Source organism: Hydra vulgaris, chromosome 14 (genome assembly GCF_038396675.1).
Source record: "Hydra vulgaris chromosome 14, alternate assembly HydraT2T_AEP".
NCBI classification, from domain to species: domain Eukaryota; kingdom Metazoa; phylum Cnidaria; class Hydrozoa; order Anthoathecata; family Hydridae; genus Hydra; species Hydra vulgaris.
Window position 1 is genome coordinate 25,293,930 of NC_088933.1, and position 26,040 is coordinate 25,319,969.

Below are 26,040 nucleotides of genomic sequence, written 5' to 3' on the forward strand. Positions count from 1 at the left end.
AATTTAAATATATCCTAATCAAATGGCAAACAAATAGTTTGACATATATTAACGATGCAAGCAATAAATTTTCTAAAAACACAAGAGTTTTTTTTAAAAGCTCAAACTAACATTCGAAAAAGTTCTAATTTTAGTACTTATTTATTTTAGTAACATAAATTATGCTAATAAATAATAGCGTAGGAATGTACAGAAAAAATTTGCTTTATTTCCTTTTGAGGCTTGATATAAACAATATAGTTTTGCAAAATAATTTTCGCTCTCAAAATATTATTTTATTAATACGATATTTACAATATTTTTAATGTTTTATGTTTGGCATATATGTGAAAAAGTGATTTATATATTTCAATCTGGAGGGGAGAAAGTAGGGGGGAAGGGGGGTTTGAGTAGATGTTTTTAAACTTTTTATAAAAATAAATAAGTCTTAAATAATCATTAGATAACATATTGAATTCAGGGCCGTCTTGAGGGAGGGGGGGGGTGTAGTGGGGTGTCTAACCCCAGTCAGAAAATGTTAGCCAGCAAGGAGCTTTTTTTTTTTTTTACAAATCTTAGTCGTCAAAATTTTTTTCTAGGCCGAACTCGGCAAAAAACTAATACATTACCCCCCCTCCCTTTAAGATCTCCTTGGGACGGCCCTGATTGAGTTATTATTAGTACTCATTATACCCCCCCCCCCCCCCACACACACACACACACACACACGCACACACACATATATTCATATGGCAGAGTAAAACAAAAAATTTCAAAGATTCAAATTGTCATTATAAAAAAAATAAAAAATAAATTTCAATTTAAAACTGAATTAAAAAAAAAAAAAAAAATGCTTAAATGTTTAAAAAGTTTACAAAGTGTTTATCTTATTTGCGAGCTATGCCAATAGTTAGGATCTACCCCATTGTGCCCGGAACAAAAAGTCATAATGCTTTTAAATCGAAGTCGGTGACCTTTATGGTAAAAAAAATATATAAGCGGAGCAATTAAGGCGTTTAAAATGCTCACAAAGTTTACTGAAAACAAAATATTTCTTTCGAATCCGGAGCCATAGACGTCTTGGGATAAATGAGACGGGTAGAAACATCGAATAACAACGTAAACTGCTTTTGGAAACCACGTAATTGCACTGCAAAGAAGTAACTTCAGAACAAGTAAAGTAGTCTGCAATGCGTTTCTGGATTCTTTATTATGGGATGGATCATGACTTGAAGTTCTTTTATCTGATACACTAGACCTTTTTATAGATGATTTAACTAACTTATGAATTTTTTGATTAATCACCACATATATTCCAATTACAACTACGTACGGTATCAGAGTATTCAAAATTAACATGAAGATTGACCAAACTTGTGGGGCATTGTAATTATATTTTATCAAGAGCATTTTATCAAGAGCTGTGTTTGACTTTTGTGATGGAAAAAATGGAATTAGACACAAAACAAAAACATACGTCCAACATACAATAATCAACTTTTTAACTCTGCTTTTCGTAACTGTTACAAAGTATGACGTCAGCAACTTAATGGCTAGTAACCTATCGATGCTCAGCAGTAACACAGCGAGGCAATTTCCATAAAAGGTTAACTTATACATAAATTGATAACTATCATGCAACCAAACCACTTTTCTAAAATGTTGAGTTAAAGCGTACAATGGTAACACCACTACTCCTTGAATTAAATGGATAGCAATAAAGTTTGTTATAAGTAGGGTTGTTGGGCTTCGAAGAAGACGCTTTGAAGCCAAAATAATTTGAAGGCATATGGTATTGATCACAGAAATTAAGACAGCTAGTATTATAAGAATAACAATGCGAATTAGTTTTCGACTCATCCCTTCCATAGTTTCCAGTCTTTTCCGTAGTTTTTACCACAGTGCTTTCCACAGTTTCTGCTACAATTTAAAATCATTATTTTATATTTACAGCTTGTAATAAACTATTGCAATTTTTTTTATCATATAAAAATTATAAATTAATTTTTAAACTCGTTTTAATTTCAAATAAAACAATCTATAAAAGCTATTAACAAATAAAACAAAAACAGATTTAAAAATAGAGATAGAGATAATAAAACAATGAACAGACAGATGGGGTGATGATAAAATAAAAGCGTCCATTAATGCACGCTACACAATCAATACAATAAACGATAAATGTTGGTGTCTCGTTCTATATATGTACGTGTGTATACATATTTACTTCATCTTATATTTGCAACTTGTAAAATAAATATTCACAATTTTTCTGCGCGCCTTTTGTGATTAATATTCTTTGTTAATTATTTTAGCAGTCTGTTGATGAGACGCGCGTAAAATCTTTGCGAGTATATGTTGATAAATTAATTATAGAAATAGGTTTGCTAACATTTTAAATCATAGCAAAATAATAAAATAGAAAGTTTCTTCTAAAAATTTCTTTGTTTAAAGAACATTTGTCCAATCTAGAGTATTATGGCCAATATCATAGCTTTGGGATATGCGTGTTAGAAATTTTGTTAGAAAGACTTAATCCTTGCCATAATTCGATTTAGGATACCATAAAATTTTGGACAAAGACATCTTGTCTTTGTCCAAAATTTTATAGTATCCTAAAACAAGTGGCAGAAACGCACCACATTTATAAAATTAAATGTAATTAAAAGAAATGTTTCAAAACTTAATTCGAATTCATTTTTAGGTATGATTAGTATATTGGTGCTGTAATTGATATAACAACATATATCTTGATTTAAAAATTCAAATATTTTTTTAAATATTTCTAAAAACATTTTTTTAATATTGATGTTAATTTTACTGATTTTTAAGCTCACCATTGTGGAATTTCAAGGGCAGTTTTTATATTTAAACATTTTTTTGCATGTTTGTGTATGGGTATGAGAGGGAAGTGAGAGTTGTTTTTTTTTAAAGCATTTTTAGTTTTGCACAACTTTAATTTGTCATCTGTATATATATTGTTTTTTTATAAAATTGATCAATCACTTTTTCATTATGCATTTGCCAATACTGTTGTTTTTCAGTATTTTTATTGCCTATCATACTTAAAAAAGTAGCTTTTCGAAGATTTTTTTTTTTATCTATTTATCTTGCTATATAACTCCTAATATATTTGTCTTTTTTTTTTGTGCGTTTTTTAAATATTCATTCCTGCATTGTTGCACAATAAAATAGTCAATAATAATAATAAAAATAATAATAATAATAATAATAACAATAGTAATAATAATAATAATTTTAATAATAAAAATACAAGCATTAAATTTTTTCAAGAACAGAGGCTTATCGTCGAGAAACATAAAATAATCCATAAAGATCATCACCTTAAATAAAAAAAACGAAAGATATTACAATACTTAAAAAATTGCAATTAAGTTTAAAATTATTAATGCATAAACATTATTAGATTAAATATGAAAAAAAAAAAGATTGATGATCCATCATACAAACCATAAAATGCATAATTTGATTCTTCGCAGTAGCTAAACTTGGTGATAAGACTAAGTTTGTCTTCTTCTATCCCCAGTCATGTAAATATTTGTTTTTATAAATTACAAATGTAAATTATTTTCTTATTGATAAATAAATACACAAACAAGTTCCCACTTGCCCATCCCTCATGGAACAATTTTGTACAATATTATTCGGTAAATTGATGGGTCACAAAAATGATAAATAATATTCATATATTAATTATGCTTAAATCTTATAAAAAATTATAAATTAAATTAATATGACAAAATTCAATTTGATACTTCTACATTTAATCATAAAAGTACTTTTTGGAGATATGAATACCTAAAGTGTGGTTGTATACCAAATATTAGAACTTGTGGCGCAGTGGTTAGAATTTTTGCTTTTGATTTGAAAAGTCTTGGATTCAATGCTAGTTATGGACATATTTGCGATATCTGTAAAGAATAAGGCGTAAACATCAGTGGTGTTCTGTGACAAGACCATTAGGAAGATACGTCTTTAAAAGATAAAACAATTTCTTTTATTTTTTTCTTAAATGAGAAAGATAATTCCGTTTAAGGAAAAATTTAAAATGTTTTCTATGTTTTTTATATGAAAAGCGTCACGAAATAAAACACACGGTTTTCCAAAATTAGTCAGAGATTTTGGTTATTTACAAAGTAAATTATCAATTTTAATATTGTTTTTATTTTTATCTTTCAAGGTATATAAATTATGAAAAAAAAGCAGGAAATGAGAACAAAGTATATTAAAAACATTCAGCTGATAAATATCAAGAATTTTCATTTTAAATAATTAAAGCTTGGCATGAACAAAACTATAAAACTTATAAAACAAGCTTCTGTTAACGATAAAAGGGTTCCAGTTTAGATTTATTGGCATTACCCTAGGCAATCTTTACATAGGCTATATGGAAATATATGAAAGAGAAAAATAATTGATTTAAACAATGTTTTTTTCAATATCTCACACAGATTTTTTTTTATGCTCTTATAACCGTATAAAACTTTTTATTCTGTATACGAACAGCATGTTCATAAGTTGTTATATATAAAATTTTATTACCGTGTACATGAATAAAATTTTTAAAACTTGATAGTAATCAATTCTAAAAAAAAAGTAACAAAATATCAGAACAAATCCTTTGTGTTACAGGCACTTAAAATAATTTAGAAAAAAGTTTGATGCCTCAAGTGAAACAAAATTGATGGATTAAATCAAAAACATTTATGAACCTTAAACAGTAGCAAACATAAAAGTAATAGAATGAAATAAAAATAATATTATTGTATACAAGTAATAGAATGAAATAAAAATAATATTATTGTATACAAGTAATAGAATGAAATAAAAATAATATTATTGTATACAAGTAATAGAATGAAATAAAAATAATATTATTGTATACAAGTAATAGAATGAAATAAAAATAATATTATTGTATACAAGTAATAGAATGAAATAAAAATAATATTATTGTATACAAGTAATAGAATGAAATAAAAATAATATTATTGTATACAAGTAATAGAATGAAATAAAAATAATATTATTGTATACAAGTAATAAAATGAAATAAAAATGATATTATTGTATACAAGTAATAAAATGAAATAAAAATGATATTATTGTATACAAGTAATAGAATGAAATAAAAATAACATTATTGTATACAAGTAATAGAATGAAATAAAAATAATATTATTGTATACAAGTAATAGAATGAAATAAAAATAATATTATTGTATACAAGTAATAGAATGAAATAAAAATAATATTATTGTATACAAGTAATGGAATGAAATAAAAATAATATTATTGTATACAAGTAATAGAATGAAATAAAAATAATATTATTGTATACAAGTAATAGAATGAAATAAAAATAATATTATTGTATACAAGTAATAAAATGAAATAAAAATAATATTATTGTATACAAGTAATAGAATGAAATAAAAATAATATTATTGTATACAAGTAATAGAATGAAATAAAAATAATATTATTGTATACAAGTAATAGAATGAAATAAAAATAATATTATTGTATACAAGTAATAGAATGAAATAAAAATAATATTATTGTATACAAGTAGTTTCAGTAATATGAATGTATAAAAAAATACAAAATCATGAAAAAAATGTTTTTTAAACTTTTTTCGTGTTCCAAAAATTTTTATTTGTTTTTCATTCTAATGGTGTTCTCGTCTTTACAAACTGCTTTGTAGAGTTGAAGTGGCAAATATACTTTTTTTTTTTTTGACAAATATATAAAATATATTTGTCACAAGATCTATAAATAGGTGTTAAATTGTCACATTATATATATCAATTTTTATAATTTGTAAAGCGGTTAAATTGTAAATATATACAATTGTATATTGGGGTACTTGCTTTGAGGAAATTTTTGAATTTCAATGCACTACCCCTTGAAATGTGGGACATTGATGTTAATAATGACTTTGGAAAAATATTAGCCTGATTGGATCACTTTTGTCCCTCCTCCAGTGTCCATTTAATTTTTAAAAACGGTCGAAAAAAGCAAAAAAAATGTATATACTCGGATACCTTGGGGGAAGTGATAATATTAAAACTTTGAACTGATATTTTTTCATAATACAGGTATGGATCTATATTTTCAAATAAAATGGATAGTGTTTGTGATAGAAAATGATAAAATAAAACTGCTTTTGCTATTTTTTGTGTGGTAAAAAGTGTTAAAAACGTGTAAAAAGGGAACTTTTTAGCTTAAATTATTAGAATAGTAAAATTTATTGAAGACTTTTTATTTTGAATTTATTTAATTATTTTATAATACTTATGTCATAATACCAATTCTATATAAGACTACACCAAAAAAAAAGTATTTAATTAAAATTTTTTTTTTTTTAATATTTGAAATTATTTAATTTTTTTATTTATAAAAAAAACAAAACAAGATTAATTCAAACGAACCATTCCTAATTCGATTACGATTGGTTTCGTAAATCGATTTACGATTCAAACGAACCATAAACTTCAAATTCGTAAATCGATTTACGAATTTAAAGATTATGGTTCGTTTGAATTAATCATTCTTTTTTTTTTTGTTTTTAGTACATTTGTTTTATTTTTTAGTACATTTAGTACATTTGTTTTATTTTTATACATTTATAAAGGTTTATTATAAATAATAAAAAAATTAAAAACAGAGATGAAGAAAGAGAACTTAGGTGAAGAAACAAGATTAATTTTTTCTCTTTGGAGAAGCTAAACCAGCATCATCTGGCAACTTTTTATTTTACTCAAACAAATTGCTGTATATTCTTATTTGTAAACACATTTAATCTACTTTATCAAATGATAATGCAATAGTTTTATCAATATTGTTTTCTTTTCTAATTCTTTTTATTTTCCGAAACGTCCTTACGGTCTTATAACAGAACTTCGCGGAAGATTATTTGAAAGAAAGTTCACGCTTCCTTCCTTACCAATATTATAAAACTTGCTCAGAGGTGGCGTTGAACCACGGATTTCTTGCATCTGAGGCAAGCGCGCTAACCACTGCACTATGGGTTCTGCTCATAGACATCATAAATATCATTTTTATATACTGCAAAGTGCATTAAGGATTTAAACATATATACATGTAGCTACTAAACATTTTTAATAATATTTTTTGGGCAACATGTAATTTTATAAGAGTTTAAAAAATTTTCAACTTTATACAAAAAGAAATGAAATTTATGATAAGAAACTTAGCTTTTAAAATAAATAAGTATTTATATATATGTAGCAATAAAACATTATTATAAATAATGTTTAATAGCTACGTATATATAAATGATGTTTTATGGCTACTTCAGTCTCTAACCTTTTGATTATTCAACCCTATTCTATCAAACATCAAATATGAAAATTGGAACAATTGTAGAATTGAGATTCCAGGTTTGTTTTTTAATAATACTTTAGTAAGTAATTATAATACTTCTTCGACTGCATCTGGTTTGGCACAAATATTTTTGTATAGATGCACTTTATGTATCGGTAAAGTAAACAGATAGGTATTTATAATCCAAATACGGCATTTGCAGATTGCAAATACCGTTTCGCATAAAAACATTTTATGAATTCTGCCATGATGTTAATTTTATCTAAAAACAGTTTATCGTCCTGAATAAATTTAATTTGAAAGGAGTTGCAATATGAGATAATATAAGGCTTTTCAAAGGAACCATGCATTATGGAGAGCTCCTGGTTTTCCTTATTTTTACAATTCCAGGAGACAAATAAGCAACGACTAGCTCAGGAAATTATTTTCTACTACCTCTAAAAACTTTTTCACTTTTGATGTTATCATTGCAGAAATAAGGAGACTCAATTGCTCGCGTAACTCTTCAAACCGAATTATTGATAATATTTTTACTAAAACTTTTTACAACATTCAAATTAGAATCATAAAAAGCGATTCAAGCGACCACTTTCTAGTATTTTTATATCTGATTTTTATAAACACGAAAAAAAAAAAGCAAAGTACTAACGGAAATAAAAAGGCAGATTACTAAATTTAATATTAAGGGATTTAGAAATTATTTACTCAAAGTAAATTGGAATCAACTACATAATTGCAAAAGTACTAATACAGCCTATGAATTTTTTTATTGCGAGTTCTTTAATGCGTACGACAAAGCGTTTCCGATGAGGGAAATCAAAACCAAGCTTAAAGGTCTACAAAGTCCATGGAAAACTCGTAGTAATACTTTAGCAAAATATTTATATACTGAGGATGAAAGAACAATAACTAATGAGAAAAAAAATATTGCAGACAGTTTTAATAATTTTTTCATAAACTTGGGTAATAAACTAGCAAACAAAATAACTCCAGGAAAGTTATTTTTTTAAAATCATATCTAAAAGAATGGATGAGCTTAAGGTATCGCCTGACGAACTTCGGTTTGCTTTTAATATAAATATTTAATATAAACAAAAAAAAAGCGCAGGTCTTGATGGTATAAACCCTAGAGTTGTGAAAGGAATTTCTGATATTATTGAATATCTCTTACTTATTATTTTTTATTTTTCATTTAAAAATGACCTCTTTAAACTAACTAAAATGGTTCCAATATTTAAAGATGGTGATATCTCAAAGTTACCTAATTATAGACCTATTTCAATTCTCCCGTGTTTTTTTAAAACTCTAAAGCGAATGATACATAATAGGCTTTACAACTATCTTACAACTCACCAAGTTCTAAATAATAATCAGAACGGATTTAGAGAAGGACACTCAGCAGAACATGGAGTAATTAAATTAGTTAAAGAAATTTTTAAATGGTTTGAAAAAAATTAATATACTCTTGGAGTGTCTACTGACCTCTCAAAAGCCTCGACTGTGGACCATTATATTCTTCTGCATAAACTTAAAAGTTATAGAGTCAAAAACAATAATTTTAAATGGTTTTGTTCCTATCTTAAAAATCGCAAACAATCTTATGACAAAACCTACACTAAATTAGAAAAAATATGTGGCCGTGGCACAGTGGTTAACAAACTCTGGACATATAAGGAAGGACACGGTAAGGAAGGAGGCATGAACTTCCTAGTTAAATGCGCTTCCGCGGAGCTCTGTGACAAGACCGTTAGGTCTTCTTGAAGCACCAAAATAGCAACAACAAAATAAAAAAAAATAAAAAAAATAAAACATTACCTGTGGAGTTCCACAGGGATCGAATCTAGGATCTTTATTGTTTATTATTTATATTAACAATATTTACTTATCATCTAGTATACTAAACATCAATCTTTTAGTTAACGATACTCAAGTTTTTATACCCACTCTAACATTAAGACAATCTTTACCACTATGAATTTTGAACTTGGTAACTTCGATGGATGGTTTAAATCCAACAAACTCTCTCTAAAGCCTTCTAAATATGACACGTTGTCCTTAAAACTCCCGGAAATTTCAATAGAAAAAACGAAGTTGCAACGGACATGTTAAATTCTTATGCGTTTGAATTGATGAGAGAATAAGTTGGAAAAAGCACATTAATCTGATAGAAAATAAAATTTCAAAAAGTATTGGAATTACGTATAAAACTAGATACATGTTGGATAAAAATAGTTTAAAATCTATTTACTTTTCATTTATTCATAACAATAATAGTTATTATAACATTGCCTGGGCAAGCACTTATAAGTCAAGATAAACGAGTATCTAAAAAAAAAACAAGGAAGCCGCCTTATATTAAATGCTAATAAATACAACAGTGCCGATCCTATGCTTAGAACGCTTGGAATGCTGAATGTTTATAACATTCTGTTATTCATGTTTAGATTAAAATATCATATGCTGTTAAATATTTTTGAAGATCTTTTCTTTAGTATAGATCATAAATATGCAACAAAGCATTCGCTGCTTCATTATCAGGTACCAAAAACTTTATTAAAACAATCTGAATTCTCGATTACTTAGCGAGGACCACATTCGTGGAGCTCATTTCTCCTAAATAATGGTAAAGCTAAAATTTCAATTCAAAATTTCAAAAGTATCTTAAAAAAACAGTTACTTGATTATGATTATCTCAAATACTATTTTATTTTTAATTTTTATTTTATTCTCTTTTATTTTTCAACTTTTGCTTTTGTTAAAAAGCGACATCACCCTTAACATCATTACTTATCCTTAAATTTTTTTTTTTTAAATTTTAAGTTGTATTGTATTCAGGAAAAAAAAAAAAAGTAACACTTTTATTTAAAAGTATTTAATATTATTTTAATGAGAAATTTTTTTTTTATTTGATAGCTTATTATTTGTTTTAAATGTAAATGAAACAATGGGGCTTGAGGAAAAGACTTGTCTTGTGCCTGCTCCCGTCACATCTTAACTAAAAAATATTATAAAAAGTTTATTATGGAGATGACGACTCAAAAAACAAAAAATTGCAATAATAGTTCCTTTTGTCTAATCCTAAAATATTTTTTTAACATCACTTGTATCATAATAAAAATCAAGAGTTTATAATGTATCTTTTAGTTTTTTAAATAAAGAATTGTCTGGTCCAGAAATCTTTTTTTTGTGTCACATCATTCCAAGTGAACAATCTTCAGCTCTGGTTCATGATGTCTTTAAGCTAGAAACAAAAGATTGATATCTAGATTATTTTTAATTCTAAGAAGTAAACCCTTTTTAGTATAAGTATTACTGAAATTGTATCAAAGCACAATCTTCCAATATATTTTTTGGTTTCATAGTCCTCAAGGAAATTCATCACATCTTTATACTGATAGTTTTCACTAACAAATGCTACAATGGCAGCACTACTACTAAAACATATTTAGAAGTTTTTATAAAATTTATTTCTTTTCTCCTTTTATATTTCTCATTTAATATACTTTGCGGTATATAAAAATGATTTTGATAAAACTATATCATTATCATTGGAAACATAAAGTACATTTGTATACTAATAAGATTATTTAGCAATTTATTTGAGTGAAATAAAAATTACCTGATTTTGGTGGTTTAGTTTCTCCAATAAGAAAAAATGCTTTTTTTCTTGATCTAAGATTTCTTTCTTCATCTCTGTTTTTTATTTTTTTTCCTACATAAATCCTACAAAAATGTATAAAAAACAAATAAAACTAATGTACTTTATAATAAAAAGAAAAGAAAAAAGATTAGTTCTACCATAAACCATAATCAATTCGATTCATAAACTTCAATTGTATAAATTTCTTTTGGTTTCTGGAGAAAAACTTCTAGGTAAATAAGTACTTTATTTAATTTTTTTATAGTCTAATATAGAATTGGTTTTATGACATGATTATTATAGAATAATTGATCAAATTTAAAATTAAAAGTCTTAAATAAAGTATTTTACCATTCTAATAATTTAAGCTGAAAATTTTTTTTTTTTTTACGTTTTTCGCACTTTCTACCACACAAAAAAAAAAAAATCGTAACTACCCATTTTATTTGAAATTATAGATCCTCACCTGTATTATAAGAAAAAAATCAGTTTAAAACTTTCATATGATCACTTCTCACAAAAGGGATCTAATCAGGCTGATATTTTTAACACTTTTAGACAAATGTACCACATTTTTACGCGCATCAAAAAGTAGTATATTGAAATTCAAAAATTTTCTCATAACCAAAACCTTATTGTATATACATAAAATTTAACCGCTCCAAAAATTTCTTTTTTTTGTTTGTATTGGTATAAATTTATATATTTTTGTCTTGACAACTGTCTAAATATGTTTTGTTCAAAAAATAATTTTCCTTTTATTGTAATGGATTTTATTTTTCCTTAGGCATTCCCTGCTCGCGTGTGACCTATCGGCAAAAATTTATATGCCATCAATTAAAAGTAGTATTTTAAATTAAAATACTACTTTTAATTGATTATTTCGGTATATTTAAAATTTTTATGATTATAAGAACATAAACTCTAAATATTAGCTTGTACCAGATATGATACATGGAAAAAACACAAAAAAACTAATAGTTTTCTTTGTGTTAATAAGTATACATAAGTATACTCACATCTTATTATTATACATAAATATATTTAAAAAAAATGAATTACGGCATCAAAATAATTAAACTGCAAATATTCAAAAATATCATAAATATATCATCATTAAAATTTTATAAAATAATTATCCTAAAAATATAAAACAAACTATTTCTTCAGAAGTTTCTTGCGTATTAAGAAAAATAAAACAAACCGTAAGCTCACTGCTATATTCAGTACAACAGTTAACTCCCAGCTAGCTACTCTCCGTAACAAGCTCTCAAAATAAATAGACGCATTCACCGCAAGAGTCACAGTCGTTAAACGTCATATAAGCATATAACCAGAAGACTGAACTAGCAAACATGAACTCCATCATGAACACCCAGGACATAGCAAATGCAAACATGAAAGCCATTACTGCACAACACGGCACACACAAGCAGGTACAACACTAACAACCACCATGTGGAACTAAGTTGTCAGAAAGAACTCTAAAGTTCCCAAAAAAGACCAACAACAAATTGACATGATTAGCATTATTGCCAAAGAATCGAAAGAAATCGAAAACGATCAAAGAATATAGTCATCCATGGAATAAGCAAATCAACCTTATCCGACCAGAATAACCAAAAGCAACACAATTAAACTGAAATTAACAAGGTACTTGAACTTATCGGTGCTAACAAAGAAAGTGCTTTGCTTTCTTCTTCTCATGAATCTGCCGGTAACTCAACCAAAAAAGGACCAATAGTCACCACATTTCCTTACGAAATTGACCGCAACCACCTACTGAAACTGTCCTGCTTGTTTTTCCAAGTTGCAGCGAATTAAGTCGAATACACCACATTTTTCATCTACCACGACTTAACTGTTCTTACACAAAAATTGATCAACTCAACCGCACCATTATCAAGCGAGTATTGACCAAACTTTACTCCATATTTTTAATGTCTCATATTCCAGATAAATTAAAAATTGCAAAAGTAATACCTATTTACAAATCTGGTAATGAGACTAATATTTCAAACTACAGACCTATTTAAGTCTTGCCATGATTTTTTAAACTAACTGAACGCATTATGTAAAACAGACTTAATAAATATTTTACTAAAATTAAAACTTTATACTGTAATCAATATGGTTTTAAAAAAAACATTCCACTAACCATGCAATAATTGAATTGGGTAAACATATATAAAATGGATTTAATAGTGGTTGCAATACAATTGGGGTTTTTATTGATTTATCCAAAAAATTTTTAACGGAAATTTAAGTAAGATCAACGAGTGGTTTTTAAGTAACCAACTTTCATTAAATGTAGATAAAATAAATTTATCCTATTCCATAAACCTAGTAACGCCAATAATGTTCCTCTTAAATTGCTCAATCTTTTAATCAATAACATAATAATTAAAAGGGAATTGAATATAAACATTCTGGGAATGCTTTTAGATGAAAATTGTCATGAAAGTTCCATATTAAATATTTTAAAAGTAAGATCTCAAAAAGTATTTTCCTGTTATATCAAACAAAACCAAAGATGTGACAAACGCTCTCAAATTGAAATGCAAACTCTGAAAAACTCCGGCAAATTTATTGCAGCTAGCCGAACAAACAAGCCAATTCTACGCCAACAACATAAATATGCAAGCGAAGCAGTAAAAAAGCTAATTAAACTACAGTTCTTGCTTACAAAGAGGAACTGGTAAGCAATAGCAGACATAACCCAAAAAATAAAAGCAAACAAGAAACGCACAACCGCATCAAGTCGAACACCTCAAACTATCGACCTATCTCATGCACTTCTGTGTCTTGCAAGGTTAAGGAAAGCCTTGTACACTGACACATTTATGACCATCTGAATAAAAATAAACTCATTAGCTCTGCTCAACACGGGTTTCAAAAAAAAAGGTTGCGCCACAAACCTTATTAAACCTTGCGACATCCTGACTATAGCTTTACGCACAGGTTACTTACCCGATATAGTATTCACAAGCTATGTAAAAGCTACCAACAAAGTTCCACCCCGACGTCTGCTGTACAAGCTGAATTTTTACGGAGTGTCTGACAACTTACACAAATAGATCAAAAGCTGGCTAATTGACCACCTACGCCATTTAACCAATGGTAACAATAAATCTGATTAGAAAACAGTCTCTAGCGGTGTACCTGAAGGATCGGTTCTTGAACCACTCATATAAATTACCTACATTAACAATTTAAAATGTATTCAGATGACTGTAAAATAATCGGAGTTATCAAATTTAACCATGACATCATAAAACTCCAAGCCAACATCAACGAAGCAGAAAAGTGGTCGCACACATAGCTCCTGTCTTTTAATGTTAATGTTTTTTTTTTTTTTTTTAACATCTTCGCTTCCAACAAGGCTGCAAGCAGCCACTAATTAAAGTTGGAAGTTACTAAAAAAGAAAAAATGAAGATTGCAGAGCAAGATAACGATTGACGGACGACTTAAAGGATTGCATATTATATGAATCAGGAAAACATAATGAAGGAAGCGAATTCCAAAGTACTGATGTTCGAGGAAAAAAACTACACGAATAAGCGTTTTTTGAGCACTTAGGAACAGTCACAGAAAAAGGATGACACTTAATTGAATGACGAGTAACACGAGAATGAATTTTAGTAGATGGAACAAGAGACGCTAGCTCTTTAGAGCAGTGCCCATTATAGTATTTGTAGAAAAGAGAAAGAGAAGCAACATAACGACGATGTGATAATGGTTGGAGGTTGGCTGCAATAGCAGGTCCAACTATGTTTACAATGCGTTTTTATTCCAATATTGTGAATATTCCAAAATTTTGTGAATAGAATCCAAAGTAAGAAAGTGACGAGCTCGATAAAGAGATGCAACCTTAGCAGATGCTAATTTTGCAACTGATTTGATATATGGTTTCCAAGAAAGATTGGAAGTAAGAGTTAATCGTAGAAGATGAAGAGTGGATGACTCATCGAGTACATCACCGTTCATAAATATAGGAAGATCTAAATTATTGCGATAACGATTGGCTGAAAAAAATTGAGTTTTATCTGAATTAAAGTTCACCAGCCACTGTGAGCCCCATGCTGTAGCAGAAGTGAGATTCTTTTCAAGCTCAAATGCCCCCTCCAAGCAATCAGAGGGTGTTGGTTTCTTATCACGACAAGAATAAATGGTAGTATCATCAGCAAACAATGGCACCTTAGATGTGAGAATATCTGGAAGATCGTTAATGTAAATTAAAAAGAGTATAGGGCCAAAGATAGAACCTTGAGGAATCCCTGAAGTTACAGAATAAGAGGAAGAGTGCTGTCCATCGAGGACAACTTTTATACTACGATTGGAAAAGAAGGATTCAATAATCTTAAAGATGTTGCCGGATACACCATAAGAAGAAAGCATTTGGAGAAGACCAGCATGCCAAACTTTATCAAAAGCTTTTGAAATGTCAAGAGCGATGACCTTAACCTCTCCACCTCTATCTAATGCACGATAAAACCTATCAGTTATTACTGATAGCAAATCAGCTGTAGAACGAAAAGATCAAAATCCATATTGATGGTCAGAAAGTAAGTTATTAGATGAGAAATTTAGTGTTTGTTAATTAAAGATTCAAAAACCTTGCTTTAGATAGGAAGAAGACTTATGGGACGGTAGTTAGACGAATCAGATCGCTCTCCAGAATTTTTAAAAATAAAGATCACGGATGCCGCTTTTTAGCAGGCTGGAAAACAAGACTCTGATAAGCACTTGTTGAATAGTTTTGAGAGTATAGACGACAGCTCCGGAGAACATTTCTGCAAGACAATAACAGGTATGTTTTCGGGCCACAAGCTGTAGAACAGTCTAGGCAGGAAATCTCTTTAGATACAGAAGCTGGAGGGATACGAATGTCAAGCAATCGATCAACCTGTTTGTTGACAATATCAGCAACTAGTGGAATCAAGAGATGATATCGATGAAAAGTTTTTTGCAAACAATTCAGCTTTGTCTTTAGGTGAGGTGACAAAGTCTGAACCATACAAAAGACGTGGAATTACAGATTTGCCCTTGTTGTTGATACTATTAAAGATTCTCTAGAAGTCACGAGGGCCTAATTTTTGAGATGAGATACGAGATTTTATGACCTGAGAATAGCGGGATTTGGCGTTAGACAAAACCTTTTTACAATGGTTTCTAGCAGTAATAAACTAACGTCTGTTTTCTGGAGAATTGTTTTGCTGAAAAATATGGAATTTGTTTTGCTGAAAAATATGGATAAATTTAGATTGAAGAACTTGACTCAAAGCATAGATAGTACTCAGAACACTGTTTAATAGCCCAAGCAATTGCCTCATTACTACTGATAAACCCTAAGCCGTAACAAAGGGCTCCAAATGTGGCCTCCGCAATGCACACCAAAAGTACAAACAGGGACACCATTCATGCACAACATGGCACTGTTAATACTTTGATATTTTTTAGCTGTTAATGGAATCAGCCTCTCTGAGAGCTACCACAGAGTTCGGAAACCTGACTACCAGCCGGCCTCAGAACCATAGAACTGCAAATATATATGTTTAACAATTAAATATATATTTAACAAACCATAGAAGTGCAAAGTCATGCACACGGGGCGCAGAACCTAGGCGTTGTTATGACTAACGATCTGAAGGTTAAAAAACAATTCTTCACGGCTGCATCAGCTGGCAACCGAATGCTTGGCAGGCTAAAGAAAACGTATCGAGGTCAAAGTACAGCATTATTGTGCATCTTTTTTCAATTTACTTACAGCAAAAGGTGAAGCGATTACAATTAAATTGCGTTTTTATCGTTATTATTACAATATACTGCAACTTTATCAAGAAATTGCTATTTGTTGCAAAAATTGCTATTATCGTCTAATATTTCCATAAGTTCTAGAAATCCAATTTAGCCGTTAAATTTCATACTTATCGTTATTCTTGTGATTAATAGAAAAATCGCAAAAAATCCGAGTTACTAACTCAAAAAAAGTTAGAATAGGGGTTTATTTAGTCTGTTAATACAAAAAAACAACAAAAGTTTATTTATTTTAATAAATTTTATGAAGAGAATGATGTCTATCATATAAATTTTCAACCAGTTGCGGAAGTCATGAAGGATGTAAATCTCTGTAGATATGGATGCTTAATTTCAAAACTGATTTTATCTATTAACTCACAGAATGTGTTACAACTAAAGTTTTTCTTATTTTTGTATGTAAAAAGCTTTGCCTCATTGACATCGTATCCTTCTGGACCTTCTCTTAAAAGCAGGTTTTGATATTGATGGTAGAGGCTCGGAACCAAGCCGAGAAAATGAAAGGTTTTGTGAAGGTTGAGTGGCTTACGTTTTTTTGGCTTTGAAATTTGAGAGTTGAGGTTATTCCAGTTGTGATTGATAAGAAGGCTTGGCTAGCATGTAATGATAGTTCTATAGCATTATTTTTTCACCATGCCAAAACATCAACATTGTTAAACAAAATTATATGCCGTAAATCCGACAAATTGCAAAAAACCGCAAAAGTATCAGTAATTTTTGTAAAAATTGCTTATGCGATAAATTACGAAGCGATTTCTATTGAGCAAATCGCTTTTCGGATTCAATTGATTCAATTTATATTAAATAAACCGCGTGCCATTAAATGCGATTTTTTAAATCGCATAATCGATATATTTATATATATATATATATATATATATATATATATATATATATATATATATATATATATATATATATATATATACATATATATATATATATACATATATATATATATATATATATATATATATATATATATATATATATATATATATATATATATATATATATTTATATATATATGTATATATATATATATATGTATATATATATATATATATATATATATAAATTAGTAAAAACACTTATCTAACTTTCTTTAACAATTTGTTTCGCATCAGTAGTCTCATCAGGAAGCAAACCTGATTGGCTTAAGCTTCCTGAAGAGCCAACTGATGGCGAAACAAATTGTTGAAGAAACTTTCACATTTAACAATTCTTAAGTTAATTTTCCTTTTCTCATTTCTCATCACAACTTGGTATTCAGTCTTGTTTATTTTCTTTCCATCAAAATGTAGGCAGAATATATATATATATATATATATATATATATATATATATATATATATATATATATATATATATATATATATATATATATATATATATATTATATATATATATATATGTATATATATATCTATATATATATATATATATATATATATCTATATATATATATCTATATATCTATCTATCTATCTATCTATCTATCTATCTATCTATCTATCTATCTATCTATCTATCTATCTATCTATATATATATATATATATATATATATATATATATATATATATATATATATATATATATATATATATATATATAGGGTAATGATTTTTTTAACTTTTGTCACAGTTTTATTTGGCCATAGTTTTAAAACCTGAGAAATTGATAGTTAATCCTAAAATTTCATAGTAATATTGAATATAGTTAAAAAATGTCCCCCACCCACCCACAATTAAGTTATGCTATAAAAATATTGTTGTTTTTATGACTATTATGGAAGTATTTGATTTTTAAATTTGCTATAAAGCATAAAACACACCTAAGTAAAACTATTTTATGTGCTTGTGTAATATGTTGGTCTGAACTGACACATTACACAAATACAGAAAATAGTTAATACTAATGTGTTTTATGTTTTACTCATTTCTTTTGTCTTTACCCATTTCAATGTCTTTTTTAATTAATTTTATATTTATACAGTAAATTTTTAAAGAAAAGTATTTTTATTAAAATAATATTAAAACATAGAACATTACTAACATATTATATATTATTGGATGTTACAACTACTTGGCATCAATTGAAAAAAGCAGAAAAGAAAGAGTAAAGTTAATTGCTGTCGAAATAAGTAAATTATGGAACAAACTCAACTTTCCAAGTATTTCTAAAAAATCAGTTAAAAGAAAAATTGAAAAGGTTATAGAAAAACATGACAAGTATCTTAAAAAGCCTGGCAAAAAAGAAGAATGCTCTGTTTTTGGAGATCTTTTTGACATCACCAATATTAAGGGCATATGGCTTAGTCTGGAAGACAAAAAATTTTATAACATACAACTATTAAGTTCAGGAGAAGTAGGTCACAGTACTAACACACAAGTGTCATTACATTACCTTTAAAATTCAGAGTTTGTTATGCAAAATATACAACTTCTACAAGCAAATAATTCTCCAGTTAGCAGTTCAACTGCATCAGAAGAAAGTGGTTCAGATTTAGATTCACAAGACAATTATAAACCAGTGGAATTAAAAAAATCAAGAAAGAGAGTATGTAATAGAACAAAGTTAGCATCTAATCTTGTGATAACGGAATCTTTAATTACGAATAAATCGGCTATAATCTGTAGAAAGTTATTTGAAAAAGGTATTGAAATAGAAACTCCAAGCCAGACAGGAATATGGAGATCAACTATAAGGCAAGGGCAAAGCATGAAGAAAATTGTTGCTAAAATGGTACAAGAAGAACAATTCTGCCTACATTTTGATGGAAAGAAAATAAACAAGACTGAATACCAAGTTGTGATACTTCAAAATGAGAAAAGGAAAATTAACTTAGGAATTGTTAAATGTGAAAGTGGAAAATCCAATGATATTTTTAAAGTTTTTAAAAAATTGCCTAATGATTTTGATGCATGGAAATGTATTTCAATGATTATATGTGCCACAACAGCAATAAACACAGTAAGATTAAATGGTATAGTTGTAAAAATACAAAATGAAATGGAAGCCAGAGGCTTTACTAAACCACAATATTTAGGATGTCATCATCATATACTGGATCTTCTTTAAAAACACGTTTTGGATCATTTTGTAAATTGTAAATCAACAAGTCCTGGTTTTGGTTATAAATTTGTGAAGGACTTAACCGAAAATTATAAAAAACTTCAAAAAAATTACACATTTGAAGCTGAGCCTAATCATTACATAAACTTAGGATGACAAGATGACTTCAAATTCCTTTATGAGTTATGTGAAGCTTTTAGTTACTTCAAGAATCATAAAAAATTACCAAAAATTAAGCGTACCAAAAATTTGGCACGAGCTTTCTCCTTTGCACAGTTCGAGCATCATATGTTCTTCTTGCCTATTTTCTTATACCAACATGGAGGTGTGAAAGTACAGCAACTTGTAATGCAAATCTATGGAAAAAACTTTGGTTCACCAAACAATTATTTGATGATAAATCATATGACTATATGCTTGATGCATTGACTAAAATTAAGTGTACATCTGCTTTAAAGTGCTATATGAAACACTGGAGCAAAGAAGATAGTGTAGTTCATATTCCAAGAACAAACATCATTGCTGAACGAAGCGTTAAATTGATGGAAGACCTCCTTCAAAGTTCAAAAAAATGGTAATATGCAAATGTGAAATTTATTGGAAAGAATGACCTGTAAAGCGTTAAAACTAACTTGCTGTAAATAATTACTTTTATTGATCCACTTCAATGATATGTAGTTTATAAATGCTAAATATAATTTACAATTAGTTTTATTTATTTTTGTGGCTGTTCATAAATGGGTTGGAAATAAGCTTTATGTGTCCTCATGTAATTTGTGAAAAATCACGTTATTAAGGGAGGAGGGGGGGGGGATTTTTTTGCAACTAGACGACCATTAAACCAGTTTTTTATCAATTAGTCAACATTTCTCAGGTTATAGAAGTATGGCCACAACAGATTTATAAAATGTCATAATATGGCTTTATTAGTTGAAGTTAGTTTTACTTAAATCGACATCTTTTTCCACTTTTTTTTGTCTATGACACTCAATCCATCATTTTATCTTGTCGACATTAAAATCAAAAAAAAGTATTTTTTAAAATGCTCTAGGATCATTTACCAACAAAAACCTCCTTCAAATTTTTTTCCAATACCAATATAAACTTATATCACAGTCATAAGTTTTATAAGAAATACATTACACTTCATAAAACAGCATAGCTGTTCTAGATAAAATGATGGATTGAGTGTCATAGACAAAAAAAAGTGGAAAAAGGTGTCAATTTAAGTAAAACAAACTTCAACTAATAAAGCTAAGTCTTCTTAAAAAAGGACAGAAAATTTTGATATCTGTTGCACTAAAAACATTCAAGACAATATTTTTTAACTTCGCATACTATAAATTGAAATGATTCTTCTGTGGATACTTATTATTTACGTGCACATGTCTACTATTTAATGAAAAATGATATGCCATTGTACATAACTGGCACAATAAGTATTATTAGTAGTCAAAACAGCAACATGCAACTAAAAAAACTGTTAAAACAGCAAGATGCAACTGGATTGCAAATTGTCTTAGTAGTGCACACATAACATTTTTACGTTTTATGTTTTGTTAAATGTTAATATTAACATTGTTAATATGCCATAAATTTCTAAAAAACCATTGCTTCTGAAAAATTATTGTGCCTTATGTAATTTTGCTTTTTAACAATAAATTATCCAAATATATATACAAGAAAGAAAAAATATGTCCGTTGAACAAAGAAGACAGTAAATTCTTGTCAACAAGCACCGTTTTTATATATACAATAAAAAATAAAAACTTTTATTTTTTACAATGATCTTTATAAAATAAAGAGTTAAACAGACCGGGGCTCAAAGAAGATGAAAATGACAATACGTCATGGCAATCTTTTCATAAAGCCCCTTTATACATTTTCAATAAAATATAGTTATTAAATTAAAAACCCTAATGGGCATAAAACTGCTGCGCTAATCAGTAAATCAAAAAGAAGATGAAATAAAATAAATACTAAATAAAGTAAAATTACTTGGTGATCCCTTTAAGCACAAATGATTCTCAAATTTTAAAAATTTCCTTTTTTATTAAAAACTTAAATCAATTTAATATCAATTAAAAATAGGTGTGGATCAAGGATAGATCATTGGAGGACTCCACATAAAGCATTTAAAACTCCAGATTGTATATTACACACGTATTGTTTTCTATTGGCAAGATAACTTTAAATCCAATTGTAAGTTTTATTAATTATACCATAGTGCGTTATTTTATCTAATAGGATGTAATGGTCAACATTGTCAAAAGCTTTTGATAAGTCAATAAATACTCCGAGAGTAAATTTGTTTTGTTTAAAATCATCAGTTATTTGATTAACTAATTCAATGATTGCATCCTAACTGGTTTGGGTAAAATAATTTGTTTTTAGTGAAGTGATTATAGATTCTATTATAAATTACACGTTCAAAAAGTTTTGAAAATACAAAAAGTATTGATATAGGTCTATAATTGGTTATGTCTGAATGTTCATTACATTTAAAAATAAGAACTGCTTTTCCTAATTTAAGTACATCAGGGAAAATCCCCGATGTTATTGAGAGCTTAAGTATACGGATCAGAGGTCTGCTTAGACTGATTTTATTGAAGATAACTAAATCGCTAGTTATTTCATCAAACCCTGGTGCTTTCTTTTTTTTTAAAAAGGAAAAGGCTACTTTGAATTCTTTATAGTTGAATACATTATCATACATGATAGCGTTATTTGCGGGTTTTAGGTAGTTTTTAAATAAATCAGATGTTGGACTTATTTTATTAGCAATACTAGGACCAATATTTATGAAATATTTGTTAAATTCTTCTGAGATTTGTTTTTTACAAATATGTCAGTGTTGGTAATATTAATTCTGTTTGGTAAAGAAGTTGAATTATTTTTTTTCCTTCCCGTTATCTCATTAATGATTGACCACGTTTTCTTATTATCAGATTTGCATTTAATGATTTGATTACTGTAGTATTAATTTTTAGCCTTTTTGATAAGATTTTGGTAAAAATATTTATAATTTTTGTAATTTATCTCATTTTCAGTATTTTTATTTTTTTTAAATTTTTTATAGAGTTTTTTTCTTCTTTTTTGAGCACTTTATCAGTGATTTATACATCCACGGATTTATACATCCACGGACAACTGCTTTTGTCTTAATTTGTATGTTCTCTTGTGGGCAGGTTTCATTAAAGCAATCTGGGAATATATCTAAAAACTATTTAAAGCTTCGTTAGTGTCATGACATCTATACACGTTGGACAACTTTTCTTGTTTTAGTCTAATTGATGATTCATTAGTATTACTTGTTTTAAGATTGCGTTTTTTCAAATTTATAACTTTTGGTTCACAATCAGACATGGTTTTTAAATTTCTTACTTTCATAAATATCGGAAAGTGATGCTAATACCAGTCATAAATATCCCGGTTTCAAATTCCATTTCCAGATAATTATTAATTAAAATCTTGTTTATTGCCGTTGCCGAGGTTTTTGACACTCGTGTTGGCTTATTAATTGCTGACAAGACATTAAATTTAAGAAGCATATCAAAAAAGGATTTTGTTTTCGGAGACTTTGAATAAGTTAGAGCATCAAGGTTCATGTCTCCAATAAAGTATAAAGTTTTATTTTCTTTATTTATTTTTTCAATTGTATTTTTGATAAAAGTTTCAAATGATTTAATTTTACCACTTGGTGGACGATAAACGCATCCAATTAAAATATTTCGATATTTTTTATTTATAATTTCAATGAAAAGGCTTTCATAATTATCGTTTGAGAAGCATAGTATGTTTTTTACCTCAAATTCATGCTTTTTTGCGACATAAAGCCCTAACCCTCCACCTTTTTTTCTACTTCCTCTTGTTTGACTAATAAGCTTATAAGATGGCAAATTAAAAGTAGAATTTAATTCAAGAGAATTTTTAAAATCATGCCAAGTCTCTGAAAGAGCTAAGACGTCGAACGTGTAATTTATAATATTTAAAAATTCATTTAGTTTCTCAAAATTTTGAAGTATGCTTTTAATGTTTATATGCAAAACTAAAAAAGAACAATGATCGTTTATTATTTTAAAATCAAAGGGGTCAATATATGGTGTGTCAATTAAGTTCATTTGGTTTTCTTGAAAAATATTTATATTTTCTTCAGACAGGTTATTTAAAAAGTTACCCTCAAAAGATTTTAAATTTTCAAAATGCGAAGTCATTTTTAACGAATAATTAAAAAGATCAAAAAATATATCAATAAATAAAAACAATGAACTAAATCAAAACTCTAAAAAAAATCTTACTCGTTTCTGTGCGTCAAACAACCAGCTGCACTGTGGTCAACTTTTTCATTTCCGTGCGTCGAATTAACTATTACTTTGTGGATGTTTTCTTTAAGTTCATGAACAATTAGTTTATTGTACACGACTTAATATATTTTATGATAAAACACATATATCTTTTATTTAAAACTACATGAAACTATCAATTGATTATAAAATAGTTTTTTTTAATTTTTCTGATAAAAAAGAAAAATTTTTCAAATAAGTCGGAAATTCCCTCACAAAAAAAATGAAAATAAAAATAAACACTTAAATGGTTTTTTATTACTTAGTTCAATTTTCCAACTTAACCATTAGCCTAAAAAAGTGTTAAGGCCAGTTTTAAATACCAGCTTCGTTAAAATTAATTTTTATTGTAGTTTAATCATAATTAAAAAAAAAAATTGGTCAATATAATATCTTATAACGCAATGCATTTAAAACAGAACTAAATAGTCCAATATATTTTAAGTTGTAATATCTAATATCCAAATTGCATCAAATTAAGTTAAATAAATTAGTACCAAGCGTTCCTATTTGCCACACAAATAAGATTAAACTCAAATACAAGGTATGCTTTTTTTCTACTTTATGATATAATATTTTAGACTGGCGAATTTGTCCATTATGGTGCTTACTTAATTTAGTACAAAATAAGTTATGTTATAACGAATTTAATATCAAATTAAGTAAGCTACATGGACAAATTATACGTTCTAGCAGAACTTATTCTTGATTCTTGAGCAATAATAATGTCCCTAGAACTTCTGGATACATTATTGCTCAAGAGTCGATTAGATAAAAACCAAAAATAGATTTTCTTCTATTATTTGGTTTTTATCAACAAGGTTAAAAAATTTACCCAAGATAATATCAATAAACAAATGTGTTATGTTATTTATTACTGATATATGTATATATTATTATTATATACTTTATCTTTTTGTAATATATGACATCTTGATCTTGTGCTTTACTTGTTAAAAAAGGTTAATACCTTTTTATTTCATTTTTTTATATTATTTAAATATTATATGATTAATAGATATATTTGAATTGTATTTATGAAATTATTATTGTATATATTGTATGACTTTTATTACTATTGTTATTATGTACAATATAAAACAGGTTATTAACGCGGATTTGTTCAATGTTTTCCCCACAAAAAGATGATTATGATGCTATTGTATTTGAAACTGCATTACACTTATCTTTCAATGTTGACAACCTTCCAATATGTAAAGCAAGTTTCTCTCAAATATAGCATTGCCTTTTTAAAAATTGTTTCATGATTTAGATCAAAGAAATAGCAACACCAAAAAATCTTGTTGCCAAAACAGTTGGTGTCTCACCATGTAAAACTTGTGTTAAAAATATGTGATTTTAGATAATTATTTAATAATCATATTATTATTTAAGTTTTTGTTTGTTTCTTTTTAGCTAAATTTGGTGTTGCTAGCTATTATTGGAGAAAATATCGACTTATTCATTAGATAAAGTTTGATGCATGCTCTTATTCAGTTTCCTTCTTCACGTTTCAATCATCTATATTTTAGGTGACCTCGTCCAGGTTACAATTTTACTTGATTGAAACATGAAAGTTACGTTGCCAAAATATTGTGTATTTTTGAACTTTTTTTATTCTCAATAAAAACCTATGATTAGAAACTTGGAAAGATATTCTTTATTTTGTTTACTATATTTTTATAATTTAGTTTCAGGGATTATTTTTTTGGGGATGTTCCTGGAATACCAGATATTTTTCTGAAATTTATCTTTTTCCAAATATCCAAAAAGTTTTCCATACATGCAAGTTAAAGTATATATTATTGTCATC

General features: G+C 27.6%; 1 protein-coding gene across 3 annotated transcripts; it reads right to left on the reverse strand.

The window, feature by feature from the left end:
• Positions 1 to 755: 755 nt before the first annotated feature.
• Positions 756 to 24,263, reverse strand: LOC105844387 (trace amine-associated receptor 2). 3 transcript variants are annotated; one of them, XR_010643546.1, is made up of 3 exons: positions 24,183 to 24,263; positions 10,970 to 11,073; positions 10,407 to 10,591 (listed from the first exon to the last, which is right to left on the reverse strand). XR_010643546.1 is itself a non-coding variant. In XM_065817387.1 (2 exons), exon 2 carries the CDS (start codon positions 1,846 to 1,848, stop codon positions 862 to 864), a length of 987 nt encoding a protein of 328 aa, XP_065673459.1. In that variant the 5' UTR covers positions 1,849 to 1,899; positions 24,183 to 24,262; the 3' UTR covers positions 756 to 861. The 3 variants fall into 3 exon arrangements, 2 of the variants coding, with proteins under 2 accessions (XP_065673459.1, XP_065673460.1); XM_065817387.1 differs by lacking the exons at positions 10,407 to 10,591; positions 10,970 to 11,073 and adding an exon at positions 756 to 1,899 and having other exon boundaries at positions 24,183 to 24,262; XM_065817388.1 differs by lacking the exons at positions 10,407 to 10,591; positions 10,970 to 11,073; positions 24,183 to 24,263 and adding exons at positions 756 to 1,899; positions 3,799 to 4,002.
• Positions 24,264 to 26,040: the final 1,777 nt, after the last annotated feature.

Excerpts from the sequence above, each read along its gene's own strand:
- LOC105844387 (XM_065817387.1), bottom strand. The coding sequence starts at position 1,848 with ATGGAAGGGATGAGTCGAAAACTAATTCGCATTGTTATTCTTATAATA.